This window comes from Psammomys obesus, unplaced genomic scaffold, assembly GCF_907164565.1.
Source record: "Psammomys obesus unplaced genomic scaffold, mPsaObe1.curated_primary_1811, whole genome shotgun sequence".
NCBI lineage: Eukaryota > Metazoa > Chordata > Mammalia > Rodentia > Muridae > Psammomys > Psammomys obesus.
Window position 1 is genome coordinate 1,538,260 of NW_026596109.1, and position 24,068 is coordinate 1,562,327.

Below are 24,068 nucleotides of genomic sequence, written 5' to 3' on the forward strand. Positions count from 1 at the left end.
CCCAGGAAAAAAGAAATGTTATGATCTGTTTTGACAAGACCTCTTTCAGAGACTTTTATTTATTTATTTGCCGAAGTTTTTGCTTCTCTGTTCTCTTAATCCAAGAGACGGTACCTCCGGCACTTACCAAATAAGAGTCCCTAGATACATACAACTGTGGGCCGCTTTGATGAGCGAAAGTCCTTAAGAACTCTTAAGGTGAACTTCTGCGATTTCATTTTTAAATAGCAGGTTATGATTGCTATACATCCTGAAATGTAGAAAATGTAGAAGTTCTTTTAGGACCATAGATATTGCATGTTATATCAGAGTTAACTGAAAAATTTTAAACTCAGTAAAAAAACAAACAAACAAAAACTTTCCTTGTTCAAAACTCTGTTGTAATCAAAAGAACTCACAGATCTGCTAATGACCCTCTAAAACATGGCTGCTTCCACTTCTGTGATGGAAGCTAGTAAGTTTCCTGACCCTCAGTGAGGAATGAAATCTAGATTTTATGAAGCATGTATATCTTACTTATGGATTGCTGTGCATTCAGATTGCTCCGTATTCTTACACTGAATTTCTTAAGGTATGTGCATTATTGCAAACAACAGTTTTGTCTTTGTTTTTGAAAAATCTCCTCATCTACTACTTGCTCCTATGCATCACACTTTAAAGCAAGTAAAGATTAAGCTGGCTTCACAGGCAGATTTTTCAAGTAAAATGTGCCTTGTAGGACACACAGAATCAAAACTGTAGGTACAGGAATGGAAAGCACCTGTTTTAGAGTGGGCATCTTTTGCCATTTGTAAGCTGAAGGTTTCTGAATACACCATGAAGTTGTACAGTGTTTGTGGATAGATGCAAAATCAGATATTTTAGAAAAAAAATCATTATATTCAGCTAGAATGGAACAAACACAAAAGTTCAAAGATGAAACAATTTTGAACCATTTTTTTTTTTACTTCATTAAAAAAAAAGTCAACTATTCAAGGAGGCAGAGGCAGACAGATATTAGTGAGTTTGAAACCAGCCTGGTCTACAAAGTGAGTACAGGACAACCAAGGCTACATAGAGAAACCCTGTCTCAAAAAGAAAAAAAGAAAAAAAAAAACAGAACAAAAACTATTTTTCTTTAAATAAATATGATTTTGTGTTTGTATACAAAATAATTTGTTTCCACATTTCAAAGTCTAAATTTGTATTTTCTGTCAGGCCTTTACAATGTTTCCTCTGCAGAATACCTAGAAAACAAGGGACTATCTTTAACGCTCATTAGATTTAAATTAACAGTGACCAAACTTGATCAGATATTTCTGTGGTGAATTTTTCAAACCATTATGGAGCTTGGCTGTCCTGGTTGATTCCCACGGATGCTGGGCCTGCATTTCTAAGGCCTCAAGGGTCACCTCTTCATTCTTTCTTTCTTTCTTTCTTTCTTTCTTTCTTTCTTTCTTTCTTTCTTACCGTCTTTCCTTCCTTTCTTCCTTCCTTTTTTATTTTTAGTTATCCTTTGTTTCAGATTTCCTGTTGAATTTTTTTTAACTATCTAAAAAAAAAAAAGAAAGAAAGAAAGAAAAGCCAAAAAGCACCCAGCTGTTGCATCAAAGCTTTTGCACAACCTCCAGACTCAACCCAAAAGCTGTGTGTGTTACGGGATGACTGTGCCCTCCCACAGGAGCGCAGAGGGAGCCAAGTCTGCACATAGGCCTCACACGCCTAATCATAACACGATGAGTATTTACATTTGTGTTGTCGGAAGTTTTCCATTTATGACGCTCTGTTTTCTTCCGCTTGTGTTTCCACAGGACATTTGGGCTTCCAGGACAGTTTTGTCACCTCAGGTGTTTTCAGTGTGACCGAGCTAGTAAGAGTGTCACAAAGTAAGTACAGTTTTGCTCTGATTTGATCCACCTTTGCCTCCAGTTTGTGTTTCCTCTCATAGGTCATTAACACTTTCATAACACTCCTTTTTGTTCTCCTTAGAAGGATTATACCAACCAGGTTTTTTTTTAAGCCAATATTTTTCTTTAGGCTAGGAATAATTAATGTGAGGCATTATGGTGAGGACCAATACTAAATGTCTCACAAAGTCCCTGGCATAGTGCTTTAAAAGACCTTGAGTCTTCCCTCTGATTTCTAAGGAATTCTGCATTTAAGAGAATTTGTTCTGACCTTTAAGCAATGCTAATGCTTTCAGTATGAGTGACACATTACAGCATGGTCATTACCAGCTTGTCGATAACCACAGCAGTGACAGAAGAGTCTGTGCCACCACCCAGTTCTGTTGATCAAAGGCCCATTGATTGTGTGTGTGTGTGTGTGTGTGTGTGTGTGTGTGTGTGTGTGTGTGTTGTGGCATAACTCAGACAGTTTGAGAAGCACAGGAGTCTGCCTGAGTATGTCTCTCCATCTCTTCTCCCCTGACCTCACACCACAGTCACTTTCCTTCCAGAACATCTGTTTTAAAAGCATTCCTGCAGGGACCACCTGCTCTTAGTCTCGGTTTAAAAGTAAGATTAAACATCGAACATTAAAATTTTACTTTTTCTTCTGCCTGCTTTAAAATACTAAAGGTAGGTAAATTTATATTTTTAAACATGATTTTCAAATGCCATCAAGAGCTTTGTGGAATGGAATGGAGTTTGTAGCCCCTGGTATCTGTGTTACAGGCTTGTGAGGGTGCCTGAGTAGCCAGTGGGCTGTGAGAGATGCCGGCCTGAAATCCCGAGCCTAGATTCTTTCAGCTCTTGCTTCAGTCAACCATTACAGGCTGTAAGAATCTTTAGGGTCCCAAAAATAAAATACAACAAATAGGATACAGTGTGAGAGTGGAGGAAAGTCCAGTGGTTCTTGACCATTTACTATTTGCTAAGCACTGTGCTAGGCCTTGGAGCAGGGTGACACATCAGTTGATTCTTGCAGCAAACTCTAAGGTGACAGGCGAGCTAACCTAAGGATCATTTATCCTTAGTTGAAGTCACTCATCCAAAGTCTAACAATTAGTAAATGTCTCAGCCAAGCCTTGGCGTGGCTTAGCTGTACTCTACGAGGTACAGTTATACTCCAAGAATAAGGAAGGGGAATTAGAGGAAATCTTCTATTTTTTTTACATGGCCAAACATAACTATTTATTAGGAGTTTTTTTCTTATAAACATTTTCTTCTAAAACCTAGAATTTAAATACCTATCATCCCACATGTATGACTATACACATTATTTACGTCTCTCAAATAAAACATATTACAGATTTTCTGACACTCGGTATTTCCTTTAAAATAATAATAATGAAACAATTAAACTGATCAATAACTACACTTTGCATAATCTTGGCACAATTTATAATATGGCGCCCATGTTGCATTTCATTTTTTAGGCTATTCTTGTCCCATCTACCTTACTAGAGAACCTGTCCCCTTCAGGAGAACAGACTCATGTCTCCGTGCGTCTCTTAAGCAACTGCGCGATTCGAAAGCTGCCCTTCTGTTTCCCTGACTTGGCACTGGCAGTATTTCTGATTTCTGTCTTCAGAGGTGACTTCTGTTTAAGACCAGGCAGGTTATGCAGTAGGAAGGCAACTGTGCAAGCTAGAGTTCTGGCAGTCAGGAAGGCTGTCATGGGTGGTGAGGCAGTGGGGGTAGAAGCCTCCTGGAAAGGCGATAGGAGTAGCAGGTGATGTCCTTGCAATGGATTTCATGTGACTGCAATATGGAGGGTGTTTAAAGTACCAGTTGAGGGGGAACTGGATGGCTTTGTTGAACACGAAGACAGGGGCCCCTCTGGTTAGTGCATGGTTGATTAGCCAATCACTGGCCATGGGCAGACAGCAATGCACGATTATTGAAGGCGGTCAATATTCCACATTTTTCTTATAACCTTACTATTAATAGCATGTAAAGTGTATGTCTGTATCAGAGTGTATCAGGCATAGCAGCATTAGAGGGGAGTATATTTACTGAGGCTTTATTGAGATTCAAGCATAGCTTTGATTTTTAAAAATCCTTTATACTCTAAAATTAGAGCTCTAGGCCGTTTTATTCTGCCTCGGCCTTTCAAATGCTTGCATTAGTCTTCATTACCAGCATAGTTCCAAGGTCTGGGGTTATAAGAGGCCAGACAGCTCAGAACCATCCCCGGCATCTTGCCCTTCCTCTCTCCCCTTGTTTTCCTTTCAGGTCTTCTATCCAAGATTGATTAGACCTCTACTCAGTCTAAAGCAGCATGACTGCCAAGTGAATTCTACATGTTCCTTCAAGATGGCCAGAGGGGGGTGCCTGCCCTCAGGGCTAAGATTGCAGAGTGTCTTAGATTGTTTCCTGTGACTGTATGGGCGCTGGCTAGCAAAGGCCTGGCCTTGTGGGCATCCTTCAGCTTCTCAGTGCTTTCTGATTCTGTGCGCTGCTGTGTAATCGCTCCAGGGCTCCACTCACACATGGCTGTGCGCTGACAGCAAGTGTTTGGCAAAAGCAGGACCCGGCTGCATCAACTAAAGCATGGCTTCAGGCCAAACTGGTCAACTGTGTGCTGGAGACCCTCTCTTCCTTGCAGATCTTCAATCTAGGTTTGTCAAGGTTTTTTTTGTTGATTGCCTTGGCTACTGTGGCAGGGATTCCCAAGCTCTGTCCCCCAAGCCGCACACCTTTCTCAAAGGCACATGATGCCTTGGTTAGTCATTTTCTGTTCCTGTGATAAAACACTGACCAATGACTAGTAAAGGGAAGGCAGGGTTTATTTGCTTATGGGCCACACTCCATCATCAAAGGAAGCCAAAGCAGGAAGCTAGAGGCGGGAGCTGAAACAGAGACCACAGAGGAATGCTGCTTACTGGCCTGCTCAGCCTGCTATCTTAGACAATCCAGCAGGACTTGCCCAGGAGTGATACCTCTCACTGTGTGCTTGGCCCACCCACATCAATCATTAAAATACCCTATAGCCATGATCATAGGTCATACTGATAGAGGCAATTCCTCAGCTGAAGTTCCCTCTTTCTAGTCTATGTTACGTTGACGAAAACTAGGTGGCAGAGCATAGCACCCATAAAGCTGAATCCTTATTCACTCCTCACAGAACTGTATCATCTCCTCTCTTCCTGTGAGGGCTAAACCTCTGATTTAGGGCTGTGGGGAATTTCTTACAGATAAATGGGGCTGAAGAGCGTCCTCGAAATAGCAATAAGCTGACTGGCCATGTGTTACGGAGACCCATGGTGCCAAATTCAACTGCATGTTGAATTTGAATATGAAAAATTACGTGAGTGAGAATTTACCAAGTATACACCTACTACTTTGCTTTAGACATGTGGACACTGCATCATGTGGTGCTCCTGTGGCTGGGCCAGTGTCCCTTTTCACAGAGGAAGGATGCTGCAGTACCTAAAGACATTGAGCCTCTTGTTCCTGCAGGCTTTTGTTGTAATTTCTCCTTTAACTCTGTCATAGAGTAAAATAGACCAAAGGATTCTAGGCTTTGATTGACTAATCATTTCTTGTTGGGGTGATATTTCTTTAGTTTAACGAATACATTAAAAAAAAAAAAAAAAAAGGATTGCTAAGATACCAAGTGGAACAAGTAAAATACAAATTGTATTTTTCCTAGATACAGTTTTAGCATGATTTTGGTGTCAATTTCGTAACCTTTATATTTTTAATTTTGGTAGTGCTGTATACGGAACCCAGAGTTCAACATGCTAGATAAATCCCATTCACATTAGCTACATTACCAGACCTGCGGGAAGAATATATATTAGAACAGTCCTTTGGGTTAGCAAAACACAGTCTCTTATGTTCCATCTCTAACCATTTCCCCTGTTATTAACAACTGTGGGTAGTGTGCTCCTTACCATTGGTAAGCCAGCATTGACACGCAATTATTAATTAAAGTCCATAGTTTGACTTAGGGTCTCCTCATGTACTTTCGTTCATGTTATATAGTCTAAGTGTCTCCACTTAAATGTGTAACGGCGCATATCAACTATTATGTATCATGCAGAATCATCTCACGGCCCTGAAGGCACTAAGCTCCTAGTCAGACTACACACACACACACACACACACACACACACACACACACACAGACACACACACGGGGTGGGGGGAGGAAGAGAACTCTTGGCTCTCTCTGTTGTTTTGCCTCTCAGGTGGGGATATTCCTGGCCCTAATGTCAGACCTCCTTATTCCCTCTGACTTTGTTCCTTGGCGCCCCAGCCTCGCCTGTTCTCGAACCCGTCACAATTACAGCTAGCTGTGACGACGCACAGTGTGGGTACTTCGTATTCCTCAGAAATGACACCTCTGCCTTGAGGGCTTTCTGTTTTCAGACATTTGCTGCTAACCTTCTGGATGCCATAGTAAAAACATCTACTTCCCCCAGGGTACCAGTGAGGCTTTCGCGGTAATAGAGTGGGGACTGCGCCATATCAGCATTTGCAAATGAAGAGTCACTAAAATAACCAGGCTGATCTTGTTGTTTGTGATAGCGCCACCTCCAAGGTGGCAATGACAGAGCAACTAAGCCTCACAAAGTCCTGGTTGAGAGTTAGACTAGACAGCCTGGCTGCTTAACAATAAATACCTGGATCAGATGCAAGGAACTGCTGGACTCGGGACTCCAGCTGGCCCATGGGAGCAGCAGGAACCCTTAAGCTCCCTCACCCTTGCCTCCTGCCCCGCACCTTTTACTTTTTGCCATTGTCATCTCATGTTTGTGAACTGTAGCAAAGGAAGTCCTGTAGCTGAAAGTATGGATTTGTTCTGTTGCCCGTCTCCACACGTGGCAGGACAATCTGAAAGCGCTTCTAGTTATTTATTACCTTGCTCCACGAGAGGAGGAAAAAACACAGACCACTGCATGCTGGGCCAGAGAGAAAGAAGAATTCAGTAGAGGGGAGAGGCTCCCAGGAGTGACTGTGTTCCGAATTACTGAGGTTGTTTTAGCATAATCCCATGAAGGAGGAGACAGGAGCCATCTGTTGAGACGGTGCTTTATTACACAAAGCCCTCTACAGGCATTTTCATACAGGCCCCTCCCATGAGCTGCCATGGAGAGGCCATTCTGCTAGCCGCTGAATGTGGCTGCTTCAAGGGCTCTCTGTCAAGCCCACCCTTGTTTATTTTGTGCCAGCATTTCCTCAAAGTATGTGCTCTGAGGCTGCCAAATGTCCCTCCTGGTGTGAACTCAAAAAGTTCTACCCTAAACTCCACTACCGCTCATTTCCTTCTAAAGTGCTGACTGTTTCCCTTGAAGTTGCCGGAGTGACTCCGAGACCTTAGAGGCCTCAGTGGGAAAGAGTAAAAAACCACAGACACACACAGGCCATTGTGCCTCTGGTCTGGTGGTTCTGATTGCCAGCGTGGTTTGCACACCCAAACTGGCTGCAAGGGTTAAGTAAACTTCGTGGCTCCGGATGACTTCACAGCCCTGGAATTCTGCAAAGCCAGGATTCTCAGTACACTGTGGCCGGCCTTAGAGTCTTTGGGTGTGAAAACCACTCTCAGCTACTCAGCCTGTGCTCTGGTTCCTGCTGCGTGGCTGCAGAATCTATTAAAGTCCAGCAGATGAATTGCCCTGGCTCTGCCACAAAGCCTGGCTGCCCGGTGGACTTCAGGGTTCCCGAGTTGTTTGTCAATGGAAAGTGGCAGTGAATGGAACAGGCCTGTGCCTCAGCCTGGCATGAGGTGGCACCCTAGCGGCTGTTTCCTGCCTTGGGAACGTGCAGCACTGATCTTCTCACACAGGAATCATCACAGAGTTCCGAATATGGTTTGTTTATAAGTTCTTTCTCAAATCCTTTGTATGGCTTCCAGTGCCCATACCCCACACACGTAGGTTTCCAGGTCAGCCATCTTGTAAAAGCCGTTGGCTGGAGTCTAACCTGACATGTAGAAGTTCTGAAACAGACCTAACTCAGCTAAGAAGCACGGTGAGAAAATGAGACTTTGGTAGGAATAAGCTCAAACTGGAAATCTGTCCTTACATGGAAAGGCTGATGAAGAAGTCCAAGGAGAAGTGTCTGGTACCCATCCTCTGGGGGTTACTGCTTAAATAGTTGCACTTCTTTTGATCTCTATTGAGAAGAGAATAGCTCAGAAACTTCCTTGTTGAGCAGGTGGCCTGTTGGCTCTCTTTTCTGCCAACACACACACAGTAACAGTGACCATGGCACAGGAATTAATTTTTAATATAATTTATATTCTTAAGCAAGGTCTTCAGTTGAAAGGAACTGTTTGGGCTTCAGCATTAAAGGAAGAAACAAAAAGATGATGATAAAAAATAGAGTGCAGCCCCAGCACGAACAGTCACTATGACCTTGCCTTTGTTTGGCATTACACAATTCAATGGCAGGCCACTCAAACTATGCTCTCGATCAATATCCTATTAAAGCAGCACAAAAAGTCTCCATAAACTTAGTGGTTAGCTATGTTTATAAATGGAACTCGGCATAATTAGATGGTCAATAGCAGGCTCTACTAGTAATTTTAAAATGAACATCACACATCTTATGCGTAGAAGCCAGAACCACCTTTTCTGGGAGGAAGATATGTGTTGTGGTAGACAATAGGTTGGCTGGCCTTTTAAGTATCACGTCTATATTCAAAATGCAGCTTTTTTATTTTTTATTATTTTTTTTTACAATTTATTCATTGTATATTACCATTGTAGTCCCCTCCCTCAACTCCCAGTCCCATCCTCCCTCCCTCTTCGCCTCTATCCCCTTCAAATGCAGCTTTTTAAAGAAAATCTGTTAAATACATTACACAATAAAAACTTCTGATCGGTCCCTTCATTATTTTTTTCAAGACTAAGCCACCTTACTCTAAATGTATTGCCCACAGCAAATGTCTTATTCTCTAGTTTTAATCAAGCCCCCTCCCCACACAGAGAGAGAAAAATAATGTGTTGCTACATTCTTAGGAAGAAAAAAAAATCGTCTGTCTGGCTTAACAGATTTCCTCCAGTATAATCCAATACAAATTTAAAATAAATGTTAAAATTGAATTATTTCCAAAGAATGCTTTGTCATGCAGGTTTTTTTTTTCCTTGACTCATTTGGGGTGAGGGTTTGAATAGGAAGGCAGAAAGCAAATGCAATGGACTGGCAGTACTAAAGTTTTCTGCCATTTATTTGGAACCTCATTCACATATGGGTGGCTAAAATTGCTTTCTGTCTCTTCCTTAGCAACCAAAAGAGGATGAGCTCTTGTAGAGGAGACCCCATCCATAGGCCACCTTGTCCACACCTGGCCCCACACTACCATGAGACATAGGTGTGCACTGTGTTGGCTATGAGGGTCCTGTGCGCTCTGCTACAGCATTGCTCCTGCCAGTCTTGGTTGGAGCTGCTGATGGCTGGGTTTGGGCCCTTTGTTCTCTATCCTCAACCGTAGTTTCTGCTAGATTTACCACATTCTGAGTACTCTTATGATTGACACCAGACTGTGGAAAAGGAAGCACACATATACCTTGACATACAATACTAATTTATTCTCATGGTCTCTGTTTGTAGGTGTATTTGTTGCTAATCATTTCTAAGATACTTCCGCATATATGTTCTGTGTTTAACACAGTGTCCATGTCCAAAATGGCTGTACTGTGCCATGGAAAAGTTCAGGACTTATATTTGGCCTGGAAATCTGAAACTATTTGTAATGCCTCTTGCCTATGTGTCCCTCACAGGTTATATATAGTCATTTATCTAATACAAAATATTTAAAGTCCTGACTATATGCTGAGCATAAATCTGAGTGCTGAAACGATGATCCCTCTCAAGAACCTAGCAGAGGTAAAATATGAGGATCCCCAGTGTTGGATTAGTGAGAGCTCAATAATGGTAATGATCATTAGTGAAATAAGCCTTTGCCCTTGATCATCTATTGTGTGGTGTTGAGCTGGCCTGTGAGCTGAGCACTATCAGCGAGTTTCTTTAAAAATATTCATATGTGTATAATTAAAATGACCAATTTTAGGACTGTATTCTAATCATTGGTTTCTTATGGCCATTATAGTGATCCTTTCAGTTAACAACTGTGATAGAATAAAAATATACCAGTACTGGTCCTATTCATCTGTCTGAAAAATCTTCATTCCACACGGTTTTAGCCAAAGCCTACTTTTGGTAATATTCTATGTTGCTAAGCAGTATTTCATGTATAATAGGGCATTCAGCTAGTCTCACTGGTGTGTTACAAGTTTTAAGTGGTCAACCATGAATGTGTTAACCATATCAGCATTTAAAATAATATATAATTCTATAGTGTTTAAAAATATACTTTTATTTATGAGCAAAAATTCAGGAGGAGTTCTGATTATGTGCTCTTTAGTAAATCTTTATTTGCTCATAAGCCTCTTCTTTAAGAACAGACATTACTATCCAATGAGTAACATCGGGGTCTTATGGAGCTAAAGGTCTCCTTGTGATTTCAAAATGCCTAGTAGAAATCCTTTTTGCCCCACATTAAGAACCCCAAAAGTATTGGGGTGTGTCTGGATTATCCTACCGTAGCCTACCCTCATGGATTGGAAAGGCTGTTGGTGGCGCCCTATTGGCAAATCTGGGATGACTGACTGAGCAAAGGCACACCACACATCAGATGCTAAGCTGAGCCATCCAGTATGTGATTAATAGGAGTGCGTAATTAACACCCAGGATTTTTTGATAAGTGGGGGAGGAAAAATTAAACAATTCTTGCTGAAGATGATTAGTCGGCTGTTGTTGATACTGTTGTTTTGTAGACAACTAATTAGGGTGTTATGAAGAAGGGACTCTATTGATACAGCTAATGGTCAGATAGTACCACCGTACTCCTGAGGTTTATAGAACATTGTAGTAAAAAGACCTTTTATGGCCTCAAATCTATCCCCCGTCAAGAAGACTGAATCCCATGGCTGAAGCTGTATCTTATACTAAACAGGGACTGCATTTGACTTCAACCAAAAGCTAAGACAAAATGATGCTCTAAAATGCAGAGAATCAATTCCAGTCCCAAAGGCAGAAGGCACTAATGCAAGAGATCAAGCAGCATCATTCATTGCTCCATGGCCATTCTCCTGGACCAAATGTGAGGCACTGCATCCAGGACAGCAGTAACTACAACTCCCTATGCTGAAGAGGTGGAGAAGAATGAGGAGGACACAATAGTCTTGTTACTTGTGGTGATAACATCTCATTAAACATGCCTCCCCAGTCATCATGGGACAGCCAAGAGGAGAATAGGAATGTGGCTCCCCTATTTCTGCAGACAAATATTTAGAAACACCTGTCACCAAATGCCTCTGCTATTCCTGAACATTCTGCTAAATCTCACCATCATTTTCTCATTTGTCAATGAGAATAATGTTAATTTGTACCACAGGGACATCATAGAACAGAACTATCTTTATGTACATTAAAAAAATCAGCAGACAGAAGTCCTTTGCTGTTCTCATTAGCATGCTCAAATGATTGTAGTTCAATTTAGTAAACATTTGTCACACATATAATCTGTGAAATGACCTGTGCTGTGTGTTAAGAGGAATATGTAAATAAGTAGGAGATGGCTCATCCTCCATAGAGATTATTCCTGGGTTCCTCAAGCTTCAAGACTTTCTTTCTATACACATAAAAGTAATGAGTAGCTTACAAATTAAACTTGTAATAGTTATCTGTTAAAGGTAAACCTTCATAATTCAGAGTAGAATGTAACACACTGTCAGTGAATTCAGCTTATTTTAGTAAAATTGAAACATCTTTCATAAATAAAAATTTCTGTGCTTGTATCTCTCTTTTTCTCATACCACCCCCCAATGGACACACACACACACACACACACACACACATACACACACACACACACGAAGTCACACACACATTCCTTAACTTGTATTCACAAGTGATAGCTGTGTGAGTGAGGTGGTCTGTATATGCTAGCAACTGCCTTTTGTGGGGTTAAAAGCATTCTGTTGGCTTTTGGCACCTAGCACTACATTTCAGAAAAAGCATTGCTTAAATCTTTTAATAGCAGGCAAGCTCATTTCACATAGAGGGAAATCCATGTTTTAGTTCAGTGCCTTCCTTTTATGTTCCTGTTTGAAAAACCCTACTCCCAGCCTGCAATTGGTCACTCCTTTAAAAACAGGGGTAGAAAGGGGAGATCGGCACAGGGTTTACAGACCAGAAATCTGCTTGGCAAAGGAGTTGCGGAAGACTGTGGTATAGAAGCTGCAGAGAAAGTACCTTTATGATTGATTTCCATTCAAGTCAGACTGACTGCAGCGTGGTCATTTTTCTAGCCCATAACTGCTCACACTGCAGCAGTCTGCTATCTGCAGGGCGTCTGAATTATAGCAGTCTATGTCCGTGTTACCTCTTACACAAATTACTTACACTGGTTTCTTTTTCCATGCAAATTCATCAGTTTTACAGCCCTTCATAGCCACAGTCAGGAAACTCTGGCAGAGAACACAAATTGATAAAATGAGTTAATTTTACTATACTTATTTTTTTTTCTTTCTAAAAGCCCTCTCTTTTAGGCAGTGTTCAGGAAACATATTACAGTAAAAGGGAGATAACAAAGGAGTTGGATTCTCTTGCCATAAATTACTTTCCAAGTTAATTTCCTTTAACGATGATTCCAGATTCGCCCGTTTTCATGGCATTGTGTGTCTTACAACTGAGTCTTTGATGGAAAGAAGAACAAGTATTTTCCCATGTTCTCTCCTTTTGTGGCAGTGACATGGACTTTCTTATAGGACCTTTGCCAATGGAATGCAAAACAACATGAAATTGTTCCGGGGTAGAACTGTGTGCCATTGTTGCATTCCCCAGCTCCCCGTATAAAGTACAAGCTCCAAACTATCTGGGAGTGTTTTCGCCATACAATAAAAAGAAAAGGATGTATTAATTTTTCATAGTTATTTTATGAGTTAGAAATTGAGTGCCGAGTCCTGATAGCCTTTGAAAAAGATTTATGTCCTTATTCCCGTTTTTCCCTTTGCGTATGTTGGGGAGGGAGCATGCCAGTCTGAGGGAGGGACAACTGTGATGGCTGATGCCTAGAATGTAAGCCCCTCAAGGGCAGAAGTTTTTGTGTCCTCTCCACCGTTTCTAAGCACATGAGGCAATGCCTAAAGGGCTCTTTAAATACGCATTGTGTCCCATGAAATGCAGCCTCGGTGGGTGTGCATTCAACAGTAGGCTGGGCACATGGGTGGACATTTTGATAATGCTTCCTGCCAACTCCTGTTGAACAAGCCATAAACTCAGCAGCAGCATCTTGCAGGCAGAGGAGCCTGGGAATTTGGATAGAATTTTTTTTCCCATAGTCCTCTCTTTCCAGCAATGCAACCCTGAGCAGATTGTCTCTGGTGGATGGCAGAAGTTCAATAACCACAGCCCTATCCAACTGCTAATGTGTACAGAAGAGCAGGTCATCAAGAGGGTTGGCTACTAAAGTAACCCCTTTCTTCCAATAGCCCGCATTACTATAATGATGCCTTAATAGCAAACCATTTATTAAGAAATGACACAGAGTACATTCTACTCATGACAGGAAAGAGGGGGAAGGGAAGATGCATGACTTAGAAATAACATCTGAAGGCTCAATTTCCAAAGTTAACCTTTTGAGGAAAAACTCCTTGGTGAACAAGATACTTAGGCTGGAGTAATGGCAGCATCGCTTAAGAAACAGGGCCCTATTTCTCTATGCTTATGCGTATTTATAGAAGACGCTTTCACTTTGACTCCAAGGTGAGGGAGGTGGATGGGAATGATAACTATTTCCTTAATTCAGAATGTGTTTATTGGTCTTCGCCTGTCTACACAAAGGGTAGGATTCTGCTTAGGGGTGCAGGGGCAGTTCTGGGATCTGAGTGATTTCATGGTCAGGTGTTCTGATTCATCTTCATGATCTAGGGAAGTTGTCCCATCCTTTTGTGCCTCGGTCGCATCCTACTGGCACTGTGAGTATTAAATGGAGTGATGGGTTTATCATTCCATAGCAGCTGGCCCATGGAAAAAAAATGTGTAATGGTATGTGATGATGATGACGGTGGTCCTGGGAGCAAGCTTTGCGTGTTTATCATAATCGTTACAATTCATGGCTCTAGTGCTTCCTGGATAGTTTTCCAAGGTCTCCAAAAGACCATCCACCATTTCCTTCCAGTCTTCATTGCTTGCCAAAAGCTCTACCTGTTCTCCAGATGGGATGCTTGGAGAATGCTGAGCCTGCTATAGGGACATTGCGCCAGGAAACCTGCAGTAGGTGCGAGGCCGCCTCCTTGCCAGTCACAGAATGTCATCCTACCACGGTGACCATGCATAGCTCATGGGCTGCAGTCACCGACTGCACATGGGAGCATGTGCATGCAAGGACCTCATATGGAAGGCGCAGTTTGGGTCTCTACATTGTTTAGGATTATTTAACTCAGGTTGAGGAGCTCACTCTCCTTTCAGATTCAGGGATGTTTTAAACATTGAGCTGTGCATGTTGGCCAACCTCCGCAATCACTCTCCATGGGTCCATTGAGCACTTTGGACAAGGCCCTCTGGTGCCTTCAGTGTATTCCCCATCGCTGTAGGTTAAAGAACATGTGTGCTGGCTGAGTTAACTTTTAAATATCTGTACACAGGTGGTGCACCGTATTTACATATGCCTGTTCCTTCCTCCACAAATTCTGACTCCCTTGATATTTTCAAAAGATAGGAGAGGAAAAGACACTCTCCTAGGGCAGATCACAGTGTACATGAACCATCCAGTAGAAGTGCCAATATCCACGAGTGTGTAAAAGCCTCAGAGTTCCTTCAGTCAGCCCAGGGAAGACCTTCCCACTCACCCTTATCCCATCACAGCAGCCAGCTGCAGGAGGACCTCACCTTCCTCTCCATGCTCAGGGGTGAGCAAGCTTTTCCACCAAGATGAGGCCTCGGCTCCACTCAGAAATTTGTGAGGAAAAATCCAAATCCACACATTTGACACTGACAGGCCTTTTCATTCTCTCTAGTTACCAAGACACGTGACTGTAGGCTCCAAGAGGCAGAAGGCCTTAAGAGCACCTGTCATGTTATTATGTGTCGGGTGGCTACAGTAATGATGAATGACATGGGCCGTCTTGCATAATGGCCCATTTCATACATAAAATATTGTGGAATAAAAGATGAAAATATGCAAATAAATTGAATACAAAAGCCAATGATAGAATGACTAGCAGCATTATTGAGTGGAAATCTGTTTACACTATTGTCAAGATAAGCCAAAGGCCTCCCTTTTGTTAAAGCTCGTCACTGAGACTTGTGTTTGACTTTCAGTTTCCCATATCTTAGAAAAGATTGTTTTTACAGGACACCTATGCTTGATATTTGTCAACTCACTATATATTCTCAGAAATTGTTCTTCTGACTCCATAGTTACTCAAGGCACTACACAACTCACTGTGTCTCACAGGCAACAACCCTGAGAGGCACTTATTCCCGCCACAGTGAACTGCCAACATACTACTACCACCATATACTTTGTGTATATAGTACCATGGTACCATCTGCTGTGCCTTCTGGCCACTCTTTGATGACATCTCACCTCATCTTTTTGCCTAAGTAACATCACTAATTAAATTCTTACCGCCCCTTTTCTCCCGTGTTTCCTGTCATGAGTTAGAGATATTTCTAGAGTATAAATACAAGATTGAAGGTAAATCATTCTATAGGCTACTGGCCCTTCTTTGTTTCATGAATAAAATTCAATACCTGCACATATGACGAGTGCTTATTAATTGCCTCCTGCTGGCAGGGGTGATGCTTAGACACTGGCAATCTAACTGCAGTGGTTTCTACTTCCAGGGATGTTAGTACGTCAATGGCTGGCAAACGTGGTATTCTGGATTTAAAATGGCACTTCTTAGAGAAAACTACCAGATCCTTCATGACCTAACTTTAGCCATCCATCATGACTCTACTTTAGCCATATCTTTTCACTCCCTGTCTTATAACACAAAGGTGTCTGAAAACCAGTCAATATCTCCTGTTCTCTTATCTTTAGGCAATTTACTCTACCCAGAATTCCTCCTTTCTTCCCAGTTGCTAGTTCTTTCAGTATCTTCTGCAGGTACATTTTCTCAGGCCATTTTACGCCCTTGAGCCTCTCTTCCCAAGCTACGTCAGACACCAACTTCTGATCCAGTGTCTGAAGGCTTCAAAGCTATCAGTAGCTCAATCGCCCAGGCTCTCTGCAGTGGGCTCATGGGAGAAGAGCATGTCTCTGACCTATGTGTCATCTTCTCTCTGCGGTTATTGGTAACAGCAGTGCTCCAGAATAATTTCTTGAGTAAAACTGGTCGTATGGTGTTCCTAATTATCTGTCCTCCTGATAGACATTAGTGTGTTTAATGTATCTATCTACATTGATGAGCTTACTATGTACAGTATCTGTGAGTGCTCACACCTACTGCCTGCTTTCACATCATATTTCAAGAAGACTACTTTACCTGATAATCTCACTATAGAATCTACAGCTTTGAAAGAAGATTGGTAGATTTTTATTAATTCATTCAAAAAGTACTTATTAACCTACTGTAGACAAGGCATTTAGAGGCCGGGAGACATAAAAATACAGGTAACCACATCTCAGGAAGAATCCACTATGAAGGTAATAGGTTAGTGAAATTGAATGGGAAGGTGGCAGAATCTTCTATAAAGGTTGGGCAGCCAATACTTCGGCTTCAGGGGCCATGTGGTACCGATGTAGCCACAGTTCTCACTGCCACAAACAGTATGCAGTGATGGTGTATGCAGTGAAAATCTTTCTTTGCAAAAACGTAACACACATACTCAGAACAACAACAGCAACAACCAAACACAGACGTCTCGAGGTACAAGTATGTGCAGGGAGGACATGGGCCACACAGTAAAGAGAGTTAGAGAATGTACACATGTGACATAGCAGGAAATGGGGAATGGGACCCTAGATGGATGAATTCACGCTCATGAAAATTCAGACCAGAATTCCAAAATGAAGGTGAGGGAAAGCTGTGGGACCAAAGTGAGAAAACCAAGGGAAAAATTGGGAGAATCATTTTTAAAAAATTAAGACTAAAATATTAGAGGTATTTTCTCTTAAACTACCCAGTAATACCATAAACTTGATAACAGTTTACTGTTTAAAAAAAAATTAAAAGACAAAAGACACATTAGAAAGAATGTGCCTTTCTAGTATAGACCATTTTCATTGTCAATATTCCTTTGAAGTCAGAGATTTTTAGTGACTATTCTGGATAAACCTTGCAGATAAATGCAAACAGAAAATATGTTCCATGCTACACTAATGTAGGCTCTTGAATTCACAGGACTTACAGTTTGTTTGTTTTTTTTTTTGTTTTGTTTTGTTTTGTTTTGTTTTGTTTTCCTCTCTCTAGCACCAATAGCTGCAGGAACCGGCCCCAATTTTTCTCTCTCTGATTTGGAAAGTTCTTCATACTACAGCATGAGTCCAGGAGCAATGAGGAGGTCTCTTCCCAGCACATCCTCTACCAGGTAATTGGATTGGTGGCCTCTAAGGAGGCTAAAACACAAAGAGATATACCTTGATTTGTAACTCTGAGCCTGCTGGACATTTAGCAATGTGTCTATAACAACAGAGGGCACAAAAGACAGCCTCAATAAGCTGTCCCTTTAGGGAGGGCTTGGACGGACATACACACACCCTAGTAAGTAAAACAATTACTTCAGTCGTATGCCATGAAATAAGCATTTGAATAGGCTTTGTCCAAAAGGGTGAGGTACTCAACTCTGAATGCTGGTTAGCTTTAAGGTAATGCAGGAAAGGCATGGTCATCTGGGTGGGTGAGCAGAGACATGGAGAAGGGCGATAATGAATGCAGCATATTCTCTGGGAAAGATGAATGGGCTTCACTGAGGGAAAGAAGTGAGCGCTCTGGCTTGGTTGGCATAATGTAAGCACTAGTGACACCAGCCTAAACACCCTGGCCACAACCTTCTTAGCGTGCTGGGCCCTAGTAGTCTGCAAATCTGGCCTGTTGAAGTACCCTGAAGATGCAACTGATTTGATGTCCTGGCATGAGGTTATAAAAGAAATGCAGTTGGATGGGGCCGTACTTTGGACCCAGATACTTCAGGGGGCCTTAAAAAGCTTAAGTTGGAACTAGAATGCACTGTCCGCTGCAAGCACCGAGCTTCCTGATCCTCTTAGTTATCAGAGCCAACATCTAGAGAAGCCCTTTGCAAGACCCTGCTGTCTCTAGATAGCCTGGACCAGAGCTAGGGGATTAGGCATCAGAGCCATGGTTTTCCTTTACAAATTGGCTTTAGCACTGGGCTATGACAACAAAGAAAGGAGCACAACAGGGCTGTCAGTCATGTTCGTGTACTTTGCATAAAAACATTCATCAAACATGATTTCTGCTAAAGCAAGTACAGACATTTCTGATTAAAAGTGATGCCCAGAGTGCAGACACTTTCCTTAGTGGAAACCTACCTTGCCTTTATAAACAGTGTCTTAACCATCATCTTGAAAATGATTCAAGCAGTCATTTCTAACACTGCGTTATATTCTCATCTTCCGCATTGTTTAAATGCCCCCCCCACTCAGTTCATTACTCAGTCACCTCCACAAGAAAACAAGTGTCTCAAATCCCAAATGCATTTTTAACAGGAAGGGGGGATTATGAATACATTTGGGTGTTCACACACGTGGAGGATTTTGAATGTTTGCTGATAGAAGAGGCAGTGCACTCGGTCAACAGTAAGAGCTTTGTGAACACTTGTGGGCCGAGGTTAATTTAAAAGTTCATGGGTGGCTTGCTTTTCATATGGAGCATCTGTCGCGTCTACCTCCCTAGCAGCGACTCCTACCTCCTGTCCCTCCATACACCCCAAGCTCTGTTGTATGATTTTATGTTGTGACCTGTGGGTGAAGGCCAATAATTGTCATTTAAGAGGCTGATGTCATTCTTCTGTTCTGCAAATAAGTAGTCAAGTAGACAAGGAGTTAATTATAAATATCAATAAGTTAATAACTCAGTAATGTTTGTTTTTCTCTTGTTGGCCTCTTCCTGGAATTTTTTATTTAGTTATTGGTGTGGGGGGAGGACCCGGGGGTGGGGGGAGGAGAAAGAACTAACATGCAGGTATGCACTTGCAAGAGCATATATGTACAGATCAAAGGACAGCTTTTGGGAGCCATTTCTCTTTTTTCACCTTTACATGGGTGTCCCAGATAGGTTTATCAGGCCTACCCAGCAAGCACTTTACCTACTGAAGCATCTCACTGCCCACCCTAAGGTGATTTTAAACACAAGTTCTTGAATATATAGACCAAAAGGAATTATCTGTTTCAAAATTAGAAAATATGCCTTGACGAATTCCCAGAAAAACTCCCAGAAGAAAAAGTTACCAACTGGCCACTGCTGTTGATGCTATGTCAACCTTCATCTGTCTGTGGCTTTTTGGTTGTCTTTTTAACTTGAGCCTTAGTTGTCTCCAGCAGTTTTGCATTGCAATAGTGGAGCCACTAGAGCAGACAGCATTTAAGCAATATTCCCAGGGCTACAGCCATGGTAAAGATGGTCACCATTCAAATTCAGGTCTTCTGAAATTTACAAACAATAGTTATAGACACTGAACTGTCTTGGCAACAGTGCAGTACCCAGGAACTCTGGGATGTGGGATCCTAGCAAAGCAGTGTCTAATCTCTCCACCTACCAGGATGGTTCTATGTCCCTTGAAGGACAATGTCTAACTTTCCCATCTCATAAGCAAACAATAAGCACCAAAGAGTTATATTTGGCACTGTGGACACAAAGACAAATCAGAGGAGCTTTGCACACTGACAAGAGGAAATGTTCAGATTGGTTCATGTGAACACTCCATAAGGGAAATGGTTGTGGATACGAAACAAGACCTAATAGGTCTCACATAGTAGGAAGCAAGAGATAGAGCCCTTCTGTTAGATAGTCAGGAGGAAGAGACAGAATCAAGGACAAGTTCCAAGAAATAAGTAAAAAAATAAATAAATAGAACATAGTCCGTGTCCCAGAAGCCCCTTGCCTGTCCCTTGCCTGTCCTTCCTAGCAATGCCAACGTTCCTCTCTCCTGGATCCTGTTCTCCCTCTATCCACACTTCCATGATGCAGATGCAGCGTCTGTGTCCATCCTGATAGTCCTCATACGCGAGCTCCTGTGCCAGCTGTAGCCATCCAGTCTCCCACCTGTGCAATTCGTGCCTGCATCTTATGAAAGTGCCCCAAGAAAACCAACGCTTTAGAACTCAGGAAAATATTAATGATGGGCGAACAGCACACAGTGAAGTTGGCCTCTGGGGTTGGATCCCATTGAACATAGATGTGTGGATGATCCCTCGACACATGTACTCACAGCAGCCTTCGAGCACTTACAACAATCCAACACTGCAGTATGTGCTAAAGATTTAAAATAAAATAAAATAAAATAAAATAAAACCTGACACTAGTAAAAAGGTGGAGAATTCTTGAGTTGTCAGCCAGAATGAGGTGGGACTTTCTGCCGATATCATCCCATACTTCTGGTCCCCAGGGCCACAGAGTTCTCCCGGTTTGTTTCTCTAAAAGTCTGAGCGTTGGAGGCTGAATTCAGGGCTGTGTAAACGGTGGTCTCCTGATACACATGTAAGACTAGGAAAGGGGGCCCAGGGAAGGATGGTTAGGACAGCAAAAGAGGCAGAAATCTCCCAGGAAGTTAATATGCCACTCCCAGAGCGAGCGGTGTCGCCTTGCACCCGTGCACCCCGAGTGCAGGTAGGTAGGAACTTGCTTCTTCGTAAGCACCTCAATGCACCATGTGGATATCACAGTCTCTGCTGTAAAAAACATGCAGTCAAATTTGTAGGATGCAAATTATGGAAGAAATTCTAATTAGTCCTGTTGGTCATGGCAGATACATAGGTCTCGATGTAGCAAAGTAAGAATCATGAGAAATCAAGGCAGCACAAGTCCCTTGACAAGAGCATAGCTGCATCCCCACAGCTCTTAGCACCTTGCCACACATGCAAGTCTGGTCTTTGGTTAGCTGGAGGACACCAAGAGATTTCGCCCAACTCATAGCTCTCTAAGTTACAAGATGATTTCAAGTGGCTGACAGCTTTAAAATACAAATGTTACTAAGTGTGGAGGAAGAAGCCAAACTCCATATGGAGGGTAGGGTGCTCCTTATTAGATCAGGAGCGCAGACCAAGAGATGTGCTTTGAATTGGACCCTGAGCTATGTGCGTGCAAGGCAAGAAGGAGAACCAATGGGTCAGCTCATTTCTATTTTCCACTAAAAGAGACAATAGAAATGCATAGAGAGATACTAGGTTTTTCTGGTTTTTATATATTAGAATCAGTTTTCTGTGTGTATTTTGTATAATCTCAGCTAAAGGACATGCATTCAGTCAATTTTACATGAAACAGAAAAGTTCTTCAAGTGATTATTTTCATCAAACTTCAAGAAAAAAGAAGACCATTACTGAGATAGTCCAAGACCTGTCCTCAACTCCTAAATTAGCATGGTACCAAAAGGTTGCTTCCCTGTGATCTGGCTTTAATGAGAATAAAACCCAAAACCTAAAAACACTGGACTAACCACTCGAATGACTTGAATTTCTTACCTAAATTGCATCCTACACACTTTAAAACTTAAATTGTCTCCTGTTACTCAGGTTATAACCCCTCCTTCTCCTGCCACCTTCCCAAGTCCATTTTCTTCACTCACTAGCCATTTTTTCACAGTGTAACTCCCAAGCCAAACGTAGAGGGCTTCAGAAATCTTGTTGCTTGTAGGATAAAGTCCAGACTCACAGTATCTTCTCTGACCCTCATGCTTACCTTCTGCTGGGTCCCTCTGTTGGTTTCAGCATCTCTGTGGATCACACCTGACTTCGGCCACTGCCGACAGGCACCTGCTCCTGGAATGATACTCAGTATCTGGTGACCTTTACACCATGAGCTCAGCAGTAAGGGCAGATGCTACCTTGTCATTCTAGTGACCCCAGACAATGGCATTTTAGGTCTTGAGGCATGGAAGTGTCATGGGGCAAAGGAAAAAAATAATGCCAAATTTAGGGGAAAAAAAAAAAACACTTCCTGAAGTTTGAGACAGTAGCAGTTTGCCAAAAACTACAGAGGGTTTTAATATTTTTAAAATCATAATAGTGCCTGAGTTGTGCATTAGTGAGGTACCAGCCTCCCCTGGTCATTTCCTGATTCTATCACCATCTTGTTAGCACTCATAGACAGCTCAGGGGCCTTCTGCTCTGAAAAATCCAAGCTCAAGCTCCAGGTGTAAGAAGCAGTGTTCCCGACTCCCAGCCCGAGCATGGTTCCTCCATGCCCTTCTGTCTCCCTTGGGCTTCTCCATCTCTGCTCACACGTCTGACTCACTATACTACTCCACACTTGAGTGCTGGCCCTGGCACGGAGGAGCTACACAGCCCGTGTCTGATGAATGAAACCCAGGCGAAGTTCTGCATCCTAACACATGGGCAGGCTTCCCAGCAGTCACTGCCCAAGGCAGGAGATCTGGCCCTGCAGCAGTGCGTTGCTGGCACGCTCAGTTCGGTCAGCCAGAGCAGGAATGAGCAGCAGGTGATTCTTCGCTGTTTACTAACGCTCAAGTTTCACAGTGGGAGGAAAAATGCATTTCCTCAGCGGAAAGAAAAAAAAAAGAGAGATGGATTGTGGGAGTTCCTTGGTCGGACCTCTGTGGAAAACAAGTCTTCATTCACATAGATGAAACAAAATGTCATTTTGCTCCTCTCTGTGTAGAAGGACATAAAAGTCCGTAGACCACTCTATGGCTACGCCCTTCCTTGTCTCGAGGCAAAGCACTCCTTCCTGCTATTTTTAGCCATTCTGTGTGGCATTTTATCTCTGGTGTCTAGAGATTTATTTGGACTACATGGATGTATAGCAAATACCTTTTTTTTTTTTAATTTATGAGTAAATCTAAGTGGAGGATGGAGGAAAGCGAGCAAGGCATTCCTGGAAGGATCTTCAACCCTGCTTTTTATTTACTTATCTTTAACCTTCTCGGGGCGTCTTCATGGATTTGAATAGGTTTCTCACTAGAAACCAGCCCTGAGCCACAGCTGTGGAGATAAGATGTCTGGGCTTCCTAAGTGGAAGCCAAAGCAGGAGCACCAGTTCCATAAAGAGAAAAAAGGCACCAAATGGAGGTGGCAGCAGCGACTTGATCAGCAGAGATGGAGGCGGCGCTTGAACGCACAGGCCGAGACTGTGTACCACTTCCAGTGACTTGGCCAATTGCACAGGAGCCTGCAGCGGGTCCTGTAACTGCATGTTTTTCCAATGAATCATCCAGGAGGAAGGTGGCCTAGTGCGCTACTAAACAGGCATTCCTTTTCTCTTTCAGCTCTACAAAGCGCCTCAAGTCTGTGGAGGACGAGATGGACAGTCCTGGTGAAGAACCATTTTACACAGGCCAAGGACGCTCCCCGGGGAGCGGCAGTCAGTCCAGTGGATGGCACGAAGTAGAGCCAGGTGAGCAGGGGAGAGTCAGGAGTGCAGAAAACAGCATGTGTGCATGGCTGTGTTGTCGCACGGTAGAGCGGCAGCAGCGAGCAGCAGATACAGCAGAAGCGAATGACAGATGAGAGAGAGAGAGAGAGAGAGAGAGAGAGTGTGTGTGTGTGTGTGTGTGTGTGTGTGTGTGTGTGTGTGTGTGTGTCACGGGCTGTCGCTTGCACTGTGAGCCCATGTGTATTTTATTTTGCTTTGGTTGCTTGTTGAGCTGAGGTCTCCCTGTGTTGTACACAGTGGCCCTGAGTTCCAGGTTCCTCCTGCCTCAGCGTCTTGAGTAGCCAGAGTGGCAGTTCTCTTTTGTGTTTATAAACACACACGTTTTGTTTTGTCTGTTTGTTTTTAAGTATACTGAAGCACTCATAAGAAAAGCTCTCGACTTTTCCAACGACTTAGATAGCAGTGAAAAGTGGAATGAAGTTCCCTGTTCTGCAGATTACAATTGGATTTTTATAACATCTTGGTGTTTTTGTTGTTGTTGTTGTTCTGGGTTTTGTTTTTTATGCCTGGCTATCACCAAGATTGTTTAAGCACCACAGCCACCTTTATGTCT

General features: G+C 42.6%; 1 protein-coding gene across 1 annotated transcript in view; it reads left to right on the top strand.

Annotated features, from left to right (window-relative positions):
* Nfia (nuclear factor I A) overlaps positions 1 to 23,589 on the top strand; it is a 427,701-nt gene extending 404,112 nt beyond the window's left edge. The window contains exons 4-6 of the mRNA XM_055628727.1: positions 1,791 to 1,865; positions 17,360 to 17,477; positions 23,349 to 23,589. Coding sequence (XP_055484702.1) covers positions 1,791 to 1,865; positions 17,360 to 17,477; positions 23,349 to 23,589 — 434 coding nt within the window. The remainder of the gene's footprint in view (positions 1 to 1,790; positions 1,866 to 17,359; positions 17,478 to 23,348) is intronic.
* Positions 23,590 to 24,068: the final 479 nt, after the last annotated feature.